General features: G+C 46.1%; 1 protein-coding gene across 1 annotated transcript in view; it reads right to left on the bottom strand.

Annotated features, from left to right (window-relative positions):
- LOC143287233 (uncharacterized) overlaps window positions 1–12,447 on the bottom strand; it is a 30,488-nt gene extending 18,041 nt beyond the window's left edge. Inside the window, exons 1-4 of the mRNA XM_076595178.1 lie at window positions 12,415–12,447; window positions 11,552–11,684; window positions 7,629–7,786; window positions 4,767–5,077 (exon numbers count right to left, since the gene is read on the bottom strand). Coding sequence (XP_076451293.1) covers window positions 4,767–5,077; window positions 7,629–7,786; window positions 11,552–11,684; window positions 12,415–12,447 — 635 coding nt within the window. The remainder of the gene's footprint in view (window positions 1–4,766; window positions 5,078–7,628; window positions 7,787–11,551; window positions 11,685–12,414) is intronic.

Here is a 12,447-nt window from a genome sequence, read left to right as displayed (position 1 = left end):
CCCCCTGTTTGTAATGCGCATATGACTTGGTCTCCGACTGAGGATAGGCGCTGTGTAAGTATCCATTACCATATCATTATATCAAAGGTAACTCCTGTCGGCACCCTTCCTGGGATTGGTGTGATGTCGGTGTTAAGTACTGGTTTAAATAATCTTTAATTATTCAACAACACACATGGTTACAATGCAATGAATGACAAAAGAGCATCAACAAGCTTAAAGCTTATACTGTGCTCACAACGTTGCACTTCAATTTTATCATGACGGCTGATGAACCAAATTGTCAATTGTATCAATTAACATTCATAAACAGTAAGTAATGAAATAATGAAATAAAACAAATAAACAAACAGTACATAATACAGTCGTGGTGTGCGTCCATCGAGATCGATGATGACCATTGTTGTCATCCAGCTGGGGGATGGGGGGAGGGTGGTGGTGGGGGGGTGGGGGGGGATGCTCATGAATCTATCTGTGAATGCGCTGATGGCTGAATAGCCCAATCTGCACACGAAATGTTCGCTGACAGTTAGGGCAGACAAAGACAGGCATATCATTGTCAGGGAGCTGGTTTGCCAGTGACTTTCTGGCCTGCCTCTTCTGAACAGCTGCAGCAGTCCTGTTGGCCTCGCACAACTTGGCGCCTTTGTGCACAGCAGCGCGCCATTTGTCACGGTCCACTGCAGATTCCTCCCAGGAGTCAGGGTTGATATCAAACGCTTTAAGAGAGACTTTCAGAGTATCTCTGAAGCGCTTCTTCTGACCTCCGTGTGATCTCTTCCCTTGTTGCAGCTCGCCATAGAAGAGCCTTTTGGGCAGCCGATGGTCTGGCATGCGCGCCACGTGTCCAGCCCAGCGGAGCTGGGACTGCATCAGGATGGTGAAGATGCTGGGAAGGGTGGCTTTTGCAAGCACCTCCGTGTCTGGGGTCCTGTCTTGCCACTTGATGTTCAGTAGCTTCCTGAGGCATGTTGTGTGGAAGTGGTTCAGCTTCTTGGCATGTCGTTGGTACACTGTCCAAGTTTCGCAGGCGTACAGTAGCGTGGGGAGAACTACTGCTCTGTAGACCTTTTAGCTTGGTCTCAAGACCAATGCCTCTTCTGTTCCAGACATTTGCATAGAGTCTACCAAAGGTTGCGCTTGCTCTTGCAGTCCTGACGTTCACTTCATCGTCGATGGTCGCATTTCGTGACAGTGTGCTGCCAAGATATGCGAACCGCTCCACCGCACTGAGTCTCTGACCGTTGACTGTGATGTTGGGCTCAACGTAGGGTTTCCCTGGGGCTGGCTGATGGAGAACTTCAGTTTTCCTCGTGCTGATGGTAAGGCCGAAGTTCCTGCTGGCAGTGACAAACTTGTCGACGCTGAGTTGCATGTCATCTTCAGATCCAGCGTTGAGGGCACAATCATCAGCAAACAAAAAGTCTCTGATGATGTCTGTCATGACCTTCGTTTTTGCTTGAAGCTTTCTGAGGTTAAACAGCTTGCCATCTGTTCGGTACTTTAGGCCGATTCCAACATCGCCATCTCTGAAGGCATCAGTAAGCATTGCAGAGAACATGAGGCTGAACAGTGTTGGAGCCAGGACGCAGTCTTGCTTGACACCATTTGTAACTGGAAAAGGAGCCGATGTTTCGCCATTATCCTGGACTCGAGCCTGCATGCCTTCATGAAACTGGCTGACCAAGGAAATGAATTTCCGAGGGCATCCGTACTTGGCCATGATCTTCCACAGTCCCTCTCTACTCACGGTGTCGAAGGCCTTAGTGAGGTCGACATAGGTGGAGAACAGATCAGCATTTTGCTCCTGACATTTCTCTTGCAGCTGCCTTGCAGCAAACACCATGTCGGTGGATCCGCTTTTTCCTGAATCCACATTGGCTCTCAGGCAAATGTCCTTGGTCAAGGTGTGCTGTGAGGCAGTTTAGTAGGATCCTGGCAAGTATCTTGCCTGCGATGGAGAGCAAGGAAATGCCCTGATGGTTATCATAGGCTTGCCGGTTCCCCTTTCGCTTGTACAAGTGAATGATAGATGCATCTTTGAAACCCTGGGGGATCGTCTCTTCTTTCCACATGAATGAGTACAGCTGATGGAGCTTCTCAGTCAGCACAGTGCCTCCATCCTTGTAGACCTCTGCTGGTATGGAGTCTGAGCCAGGTGCTTTGCCACTGGATAGCAGACGGATTGCTTTCTGGGTCTCAAGAAGTGCTGGTGGATCGTCCAGTGCTTCGCTGATGGGGATTTGTGGGAGACGGTCTATGGCTTCATCATTTATGGAGGAAGGGCGATTTAAGACACTGTCAAAGTGCTTAGCCCAGCGTTCGAGAATTTTCTTCTTCGTGGTGATCAAGGTATTCCCATCTGCACTCAGGAGGGGGGATGATCCTGAGGATGTGGGGCCGTAGACTTCTTTTAAGGCATCATAGAACCTCTTCATATCGTGCCTGTCAGCATATCCCTGGATCTCATCAGCTTTGTCACTCAGCCACTTATCCTGCATCTGACATAACTTTTGCTGAACAGTCCTGCGGATGGCATTGTACGCATCCTTTTTTGAGGTGGACTTTGGCTTGCTCAGGTAGGCTTGATTCAGACGGCGTTTCTCATCCAGAAGCTGCTTGATTTCATCACAGTTTTCATCAAACCAGTCTTTGTGCTTTCTGGTCATAGGTCCCAGGGTCTCTGAAGCTGTACTATAGATCAGCTCGTGCAGGGTCCTCCAGTCAGACTCCACATTCTAGTTGTCCAGAGAGGCGGATTCCAGACGATCTTCCAGCAGCTCTACAAAGGTCTGTTTGACGGTGATGTTTTTCAGCTTAGCGATGTTGAGCCGTTTTGGAGCCTTCTGGCCTTGGGGGCGTCTCTTGGGTTGGATTCGAATATTCAGCTTCGAAACTACAAGGCGATGGTCTGTCCAACACTCGGCGCCGAACATGGTCTTTGTCACACATACATCTTGCCTATCCCTTTTCCTGACGATGACGTAATCGATGAGATGCCAATGCTTTGAGCGAGGGTGCATCCATGACGTCCTGTTACGGGTAGGGAGGCAGAAAAATGTGTTGGTTATCAGCAGTTCGTGCTCTGCACAGGTCTGAAGCAAAAGCAATCCATTTGGGTTGCAGTGGCCCACGCCGTGCTTTCCAACCACTCCATCCCAGGAGATGCAGTCAGAGCCATCTCTAGCTTTGAAGTCCCCAAGAATGATGAGCTTGTCTGCTTTCGGGATAGCAGCAATGACAGAGTGAAGGTCCTCATAGAACTTCGCCTTCACTTCATCCGGGTTGGTCATGGTTGGGGCGTAGGAACTGACAATGGTGAGGTGCTTCTGGCCAGATGCCAGTGGGAGTTTCATGGTCATAAGCCTATCGTTGATTCCTTTTGGGATTCCAGCTAGCTTGCTGACAAGTGCTGTTTTTACTGCAAAACCAACGCCAGCCTCACGTCGCTCTTCGCTTCCTCGTCCACTCCAGAAGAAGGTGTAACCAGATCCCCGTTCATAGAGCTCGCCTTCGCCTGCAAGCCGAGTCTCACTCAAGGCTGCGATGTCGATGTTGTATCTGGCTAGTTCGGATGCAACTAGTGCCGTTCTCCTTTGGGGTCTGTCCGCGTCATCTCTGTCCAGGAGAGTCTTTATGTTCCAAGCACCAATGGTGAGAGGAACGATCCTCGTTTTTTTCTTTTCTTTCTCTTTGTTTCGACCGCTGATGTAGGGTCCCCGCCAGCCGCGGTACACTGGCCAGGGTGATATAGAGCAGGCAATTTTTAGGTCACCTTTTCTAGCCCCTTCCTCATGCCAGGGAGGTGAGCAGTGCATTCCTAAAGAGGGCTGCTCAGACGCTCAGACGGCTGCCGAGCTCCATCGCTGCTCCTGTCGATGAAGAACGACCCTATGGCCTGAGCCGCCTGTGTGCAGGTCTGCGGCTGCGACTGCCAGTGTACCCACACCTGTCGTTTCGTCGCTCGCCTGTCGCCACAGGACTTGGGGGTGATGAAAGGATGAAGGATGAAAGGTCATTAAGGATGACTGATGACTTGCGCGATGAGTTTGTTTAAAGTGAAGAGGAGTTGCGCAACGTCGACCTCACTCTCTCGTCCGGGTTCACCAATTTCCAGTGGCAAGACTAAGTCGAGACGACTGGAGGATGAGCACGGATGCAGTGGATGACCAAGATATCCTTTCGGTGTCTCATCTTGCTCTCTGCACTCCACAAGGCGTTGCTGTAACCGCCTTCCTCTCCGTTGAACTGATAGGTTTCTTCCGCAGATTCTGCCGGATCCAGACTTCGCATGCATGGGTAGACACACCCTGGGGGCCAACTACGTGTGGCATGCACACAGCACGGTGGAGTTAGATGGCCATCGGTGGCTCTCCTGATCCGACGCCCTTTTATGGATCTCGTTTTTAATTCCATAAGCCACCCACCTCACCAGTCCCGGAAGGGAGCGGTGGGAGTGCCGGTTTAGTCACCGGCAACCCGACCCTGAACAGTTTGTACTGGATTACAGGTTACCAGTAGCAGATCTAATGACCTGACCTGACGTACAGTAATAATATAGTAAAATAACGCTAATATCAATATTAACATGAGATTAAATTTATCATCACCAGAGTAATCGGCCTGGTAAGTATTGTGATATCTCGTTTTATTCCGGTGATGAAAAAAAATCCCCAAGCACGTCTCCCCTCACACACACCCAGACACACACACACCATACTCCACCAGACTCAACCCAACCCAAACCCAAAACCGAACCAGCTCACCTCTCAATCAGCCCGTTGTAGAAGTCCATGGTAGAGTAGATGTTGAAGGTGTGCGGGTCCAGCTTGTTGCGGTAGTCGTTGAGGAAGTCCTGGAAGGACTGCTTGGAGCGGAACACCGTGTGGAAGTCGTTGCGCACAGGCCACCCGGACATGGCCTGCAGGGCCTCGTCCGTCAGGATGTACTCGTTCTGCAGGAAGGCGCGCGTCTCCGGGCCCAGGATGGTCAGGTACAGCACGGACATGTCCCGCTCCCGCTGGATCCGGTCCAGGAAGATGCCGATCTCCACGCTGAACTTGACCGAGATCTGGGTCTGTTGAGGGTGGGTGGGTGTGGGGGAGGGGGGGGGAGGGGGGGGGTAGGGGGGGGGGGGAGAAAACAGAGGGTTTGAGTCTTTCTCTGTGTGTGTGTGTGTGTGTGTGTGTGTGTGTGTGTGTGTGTGTGTGTGTGATGGCATTCTGGTTACATGAGGCGATCTTTGGCAGTGCTTAAGTTTGCTAATGTTCCTGAGTATTATGGAGTTTATCGTGGAGTTACGAACATTCTTAACGATGAACAAAGTTCATTAAGTTTGCTAAGAGCTAAGAATATTGCTGAGTATAGGGAGTTAACCTTGGAGTTAATTACTAACATTCTTAACGATAAGCAAAGTTCGCTCATGCAATACACCCCTGAACTGTAAGCTCTTGTCTTATCTCAGTGAGCTAACAGCCCTTCACTGACACACTGAACTGTAAGTTCTGTCTAATCTCAGTGAGGTGACAGCTCTTCAACGATTTTCTTAACTGTATTATCTCAGTGAGATAACAGCCCTTCACTGACATCCTAAACTGTAAGCGCTGTCTTATCTCAGTGAGGTGATAGCTCTTCAACGATTTTCTGAACTGTATGATCTCAATGAGAGAACAGCCCTTCACTGACGTCCTGAACTGTAAGGTAAGCTCTGTCTTATCTCAGTTAAGCAACAGCCCTTCATTGACATCCTGAACTATGAGCTCTGTCTCATCTCAGTGAGGTGTCAGCCCTTCACTGACATGCTGAACTGTAAGCTCTGTTCTGTCTCAGTGATCCTTCACTGATGTCCTGAATTGTAAGCTCTTTTTTTTTAAATCTCAGGGAGGCAACAGCCCTTCAATGATATCCTGAACTGAAAGCTCTGTCTTATCTCAGTTAGGCAACACCCCTTCATTGACACCCTGAACTGTAAGCTCTGTCTTATCTCAGTGAGGCGACAGCCCTTCTTTTTCTGTCTCTGGACCTTGCATTTGGAATGAACTTCCTCTTTGGCTTCGTCAGGTATCCGAACTCAGCTCTTTCAAGTCTGGCCTTAAAACCCACCTCTTCACAAGATAACCTCCCTCCCCTGCCTCTTCCTTGCCTTCAGTTGCGTTTTTTTCCCGGTTTAGAGTGATGCATGCATGTGAATGACTGGTGTGAAAGCGCTTAGATTTGTCTCTGCACAAGATTCAGCGCTACACAGATGGTATTATTATTATTATTATTATTATTATCATTATGTGAGCGTGTGTGCGTGTGTGCTCATGCATGTGTGTGAAAAAAAAAATCCATATGCCGACAGATCGCTGGTCGTCACGCATTTCATGCAAAACATACGACAATGCTGAAGGCTACGCACTCGTCTTGTCTGTCTGTAATATCAAAGTGCATTGCATGTGTTGAAAATGACCTATCATTCAAGAGCACACGCTTGAGAGCGAAAAGAAAACAGCAACAAATGCTTTGAAAATTCTGTGTCGGATCAATATCATATATATATATATTTATATTTATAGACACACACACACACATATGTGTGTGTGTGTGTGTGTGTGTTGATAGTCTCTCCACACTGATCGAGAGTTTTCTGTTCCTCATCAATGCCTCTTCCGTGTTCATCCTGACGTCAGTATCGAATCAGCAGCCATGCTGACGTCAACACAGAGTCAACCGCGTACCGCTAGTGCCTGTTCATATTTACGTCAATACCTGTAGAACACCCATCTACTTCAGCGTTCATGGGCTGTGAATCCCTCGTTCACTCTTGTCTACGAGAGGGCTTATACGTGTATGACCGTTTTTACCCTGCCATGTTGGCGGCTACACGCTGCTTTCGGGAGCGTATATCCATTTTGATATGAACAATGTGCAGTGTAGTTTCGGGGGGTATATCCATGATTACTTCCCCCTGTGAACCAGGTATGAGTATTCGCGTACCAACACACTATTTTGTATTTGTATTTGTGTTTGTATTCCTTTTTATCACAACAGATTTCTCTGTGTGAAATTCGGGCTGCTCTCCCCAGGGAGAGCGCGTCGCTACACTACAGCCCCACCCATTTTTTTTCCCCTGCGTGCAGTTTTATTTGTTTTTCCTATCGAAATGGATTTTTCACAGAATTTTGCCAGGAACAACCCTTTTGTTGCCGTGGGTTCTTTTACGTGCGCTAAGTGCATGCTGCACACGGGACCTCGGTTTATCGTCTCATCCGAATGACTAGCGTCCAGACCACCACTCAAGGTCTAGTGGAGGGGGAGAAAATATCGGCTTCTGAGCCGTGATTCGAACCAGCGCGCTCAGATTCTCTCGCATCCAAGGCGGACGCGTTACCTCAAGGCAATCACTTTAATTTCGTTCATTCTTGCTTGGTACGGTTGGCATTTAAACTGAACCATTTACGGATTCAAGTAAGCATGAAAACGAAGCTTTATTTTACCGATTGAATCAACAATTCTTCATCGATTTTCGCCGTTTTAGTGAACCACCCTGCAGTGCTGGTCTAGGGGGTTGTAGTAGGTATGTAGCTGTGGGGGTAGATGAGTTAATAATTATGGATAATGTGTAATGTCCATGCTGACGTCCATACCTGTTCAATCTCCATCTTGACCTCAATGCTGTCGCTGAGGCCATAGGCGGTGAAGGCCCACAGGCCTAGGATGGGCAGCAAGGTCAAGGACAGTACCTTCAGCACTTGCACGCGCTTCTCACGTGCCGTCACTGCAGGCTGCGGACCGCAGCAGAACCCTGAGACAACAGGCAGACATGTCTGTGAAGACACTGCAGATCGAAACTGGTAGAAAGAAGGGCGCAATAACCGAGTGGTTAAAGCGTTGGACTTTCCATCTAAGGGCCATGGGTTCGAATCTCGGGAACGGCGCCTGGTGGGTAAAGGGCGGAGACTTTTCCGATCTCCCAGGTTAACATATGTGCAGACCTGCTAGTGCCTGAACCCCTTTCGCGTGCATACGCACGCAGAAAATCAAATACGCACGTTAAAGATCCTGTAATCCATGTCAGCGTTCGGTGGGTTATGGAAACAAGTTTAAGTTTGATATGTTTTCTTGCAAATCATTATTGTTAGCACACGTGCGTGTGTGTGCGTGCGTTTTTGTGTGTTTCGGAGACATCGTTGGACTGAAGTTGTGATTCAATGAGTTGTATTGTTATTGTATCCGCCACACCCTAAAGTGGGCAAAAAGGATTAACTTTCTTTGAATCTTTGATTTTAGAAGCAGCAACAGCAGAAGCAGTTCAGTTGATTTGATTGATTGATATGGATACTTATATAGCGCCTATCCTCGGTCGGAGATCAAGCTCAAAGCGTTTTACAAATACGGGGTCATTTACACAACAGGCTGCCTACCTGGGCAAAGCCGACTGACGGCTGCCATTGGACGCTCATCATTCGTTTCCTGTGTCATTCAATCAGATTTCAGGCGCGCGCACATACACACTCAGACAAACATGTAACATTTAACATTTTACGTGTTTGACCGTTTTATTTATGTACTCCGCCATGTAGGCAGCCATACTCCGTTTTCAGTTCAGTTCAATCATTCAAGGAGGCGTCACTGCATTCGGACAAATCCATATACCCTTTACACCACATCTGCTAAGCAGATGCCTGACCAGCTGCGTAGCCCAACGCCCTTAGTCAGGCCTTGGCAATTGGGGGTGATATCCAGTTATATTTATGAACCAATTAGAGTGGTTTTCTTTTTACAGAGTTTTGCCAAAGAACAACACTTTTGTTGCCAGTTAATTTGTTGTTCAGGAAAATGGTGACAGAATGTGTACTGTAGACGCTTATCTGCCAATACAGAGTCCGTGAGGGTCTGAGTTCGAATCCCGCCATCGCCATTTCTCCCAGGTTTGACTGGAAATCAAACTGAGTCTGGTCATTCGGATAAGACGATAAACCGAGGTCCCGTGTGCAGTCCGCATTTGGCGCAATGAAAAAGAAAATGGATACTTATATAGCACACTATCGAGGAATCTGCTCTGGGTGCTTTACAAAAACGCTTTTGTTAACATAAAACGTTACATCAATGTTACATACATACACCGAAATGTGACTACACACACACACACACACACACACACACACCACGCGCGCGCGCACACACACACACACACTGCATACATACATTTTAACATACATGTGTATCTAACAGCTACCCTGACACATACGCTCACATAGGCAGGCACAAACTTACATAAACACACGTACACACAATACACATTCATATACATGCATGTAGTTATGTACACATACATATGTATACACATATAGTCAAGTATAGCTAGCGCAAATGAAGTGGACCTGCCACAATTGAACTTATTGCTGAGGGAAAAGGTGAGTTTTGAGACGATATTTAAAAGATGCGAGGGTAGTAGTAGTAGTGGTAGAAGTAGAAGTAGTAGTAGTAGTAGTAGTAGTAGTAGTAGTAGTAGTAGTAGTAGCAGTACCTTCAACTCTATTTCGGGTGCTGCCCCTCAGTATCTGAGAAAAGTCATCCAAACCTACACGTCCCCTCGACAACTCAAATTATCTTCCGATTCACGGCGGCTACTTCCTCCCCGTGTTAAAACTCAATCATTTGGTGATTCTCATTCAGCTCCAGCTGTCTGGAGCAGTTTACATCACGATCTTCGCCACTCTGTTTCATTTCAATCTTTTAAACTGGTCTGAAAACACATCTTTTTGAAAACGCCTGTGCTTTGACCATGTCTTTCTAGTGACATTCAGCTGTAAGCCATGCTAACTCTCTCTGTGTGTGTGTGTGTGTGTGTGTGTGTGTGTGTGTGTGTGTGTGTGTACGTGTGTGTGTGTGTATTTGTAATCAAGTAATGTAATACGCGAAGTCTTTGAATCTGTTTTATGCTTTTGTGAGTAAAATCTTTTTCTTTTCTTTTTTTCATGTAAGTTGTTGCGTGTGTATGTGTGTTTAATGTTTCTTGTAAAGCGCTTTTTAAGTCCCTTTAACGGAGGACAGCGCTCAACAAGTAATCATTATCATTTTATGCCCCACTTATGGAAGATGACAACTATTCTTCCATTACCAAAGTTCTCTGGTGCTGTGCAAATGAAAGATTTTCGCCCCGTGGCTCTCACATCTGTCATTGCAAAAAGTATGGAAAGAGTTGTCTGTGGACACTTACTGAAATGTGGAGCTGGTTGCATGGATCCATTACAGTCTGCGTACAGGGCTAGACAAGGTGTTGATGATGCAATAATTTCTTTAACTGACCTTATCGCACGTCATTGGCACAATTCTGGAACATCTGTTAGGGTACTTTTTATGGATCTGTCCGCTGCTTTTAATACTATTCAACATCATATTTTAGTGAGGAAACTTATAGACCTAGATGTAACAGCTGACCTTATTTCATGGATACGAAAGTTTTTTTTTATGCAATCGGCCACAGCGTGTTTGTCTGAATGTCAGTTCTGGCTGGCCCATAATGTCTGAAAATATTACTGTGAATACTGGTGTTCCTCAGGGTTGTGTTCTATCGACTTTGCTTTTCTCCCTCTACATTAATGACATCAGGTGCTCAGATCATTTTCTTAATCTTGTAAAATATACTGACGAAATGGCTTTAGTAGGTCTTTTAAAAGACGAGTTTTCAATTTCACAGTTTTTGTTTGTTTTTTGTTTTTATTAAAAAAAAATTTCTAATAGAAATTAGTGTTACAAACTCTTTCTAAAAGGTTAACTTTCTCGAACTGAACGTGGAGAAAACAAAAGAACTTATTTTAGGCAGTGAAAGGGACATACACACACAAAATCCAGTTATAATAGATCAGAAACATGTGGAAATAGTGGGCAGTTTTATGGTTTGCGGGACCAAAAACGGAAAGAGCAAAATGTCGGCACGTTAGTTTAGTGACTGAATCCGCATCAAATCTGAGTAAAATAACGTTAAAAACAGAGTCGAAAACCACTGAAAATTGTCTACAACATCTACTACTTGTAACATCGTTTCGTCAATGCACAAAATAACTGCCGGTAAAAAATAGGTCTCTGGATTCAGGACGCCATGAAATTACTCATATAAGAAAACAAAAACTAAAAATAGAAAACTACCCGGAGGTAAAGTCCTATTTTAGCTTCCTAAATCATTGCACCTATTTTACCGGCAATTTTTGTGCATGTGTGAAACGATATTACCATTAATATATGTTGTAATCCATTTCCAGTGTATTTGACTTACTTTTTACGTAATTGTAATCAGTTTTGATGTGGATTCAGTCACTGTAAACTAACATGCCACCATCTTGCTCTTTCCGCTTTTGGTACCACAAACCATGGAAATGTAACCAATAGGTGCAGTGATTTAGGATGCAAAAAAAAGACATTACCCCTTTCATCAATGCACAAAAAATGCCGGTAAAATAGGTCCCTGAATATAGGACGCCAAAATAGGACTTTGCCAGGAAATTACTCGTATATGAAAACAAAAACTGAAAAAAAAGAATAGGAAACTGCCTAGATTTGAACTCACCCACGATACGACTACGCACGGTGTGGGGCCCCGGGCCAACGTCTGGAGGAAGCAGGGCGACTGGTGTGGAGACCGTGTCGTCAAAGTCGTCTGCTCTCTCCAGGTCATCGTGGGTAAGGGTGTCTGATTTCTTCTGTTGGAGATCGAATGCCAAGGGAAACCATTCGCTTTGTACGAAGTTAACAGCAACAGCAGCAGCAGCAACAACAACAAAACAGCAACAACAACAGCAAAACATCAACAACAACAGTTAAGAGGTAGTGGATTCGAACCCTACCAGAGTCATATCACCGCGAGATTTTTCGGCTCAAAACCACCTCATACCCACAGTTAAATAGTGCTATGAGTTCAGATGGGAAGATTGGAGTCGAGTCTCAGAGACAAAAACAGAGAGAGAGAGAGAGAGAGAGAGAGAGAGAGAGTCGCGGAAAAAGAAGTGTTTTTTTCTCAAACGAAACCAACTTTTGTTCTCCAAGCTAGGGTCAATTTTACTTAAAATGTCAATTTCAAGGAGGCGTCAGTTTCAGTTTCTCAAAGAGGCGTCAATGCGTGCGGAAAAATCCATATATGCTACACCACATCTGCTGATAGATGCCTGAAAGCAGCATAACCTAACGCGCTTAGTCAGGCATTGAGTACATGCTTATATATGTGTGTACTTATCAGAGTGGATTTCTTCTACATAATTTTGTCAGAGGACAAATTCTGGTTGCCATGGGTTCTTTTTCAGTGCGGACATGTGTTTGCTGCACACGGGACCTCGTTTTATCGCCTCATCCGAATGACTAGACGCTCAGTTTGATTTTCCAGCCAAACTTGGGAGAAAGGGCGAGAGCGGGATTCGAACCCAGACCCTCACGGACTTTCTGTATTGCACAGCTGAGTGTCTGAACCAT

This window comes from Babylonia areolata, chromosome 11 (assembly GCF_041734735.1).
Source record: "Babylonia areolata isolate BAREFJ2019XMU chromosome 11, ASM4173473v1, whole genome shotgun sequence".
Taxonomy (NCBI): Eukaryota; Metazoa; Mollusca; class Gastropoda; order Neogastropoda; family Buccinidae; genus Babylonia; species Babylonia areolata.
The sequence above is the reverse complement of the archived record's forward strand: the minus strand, read 5'-3'. Positions and strand labels throughout refer to the sequence as shown.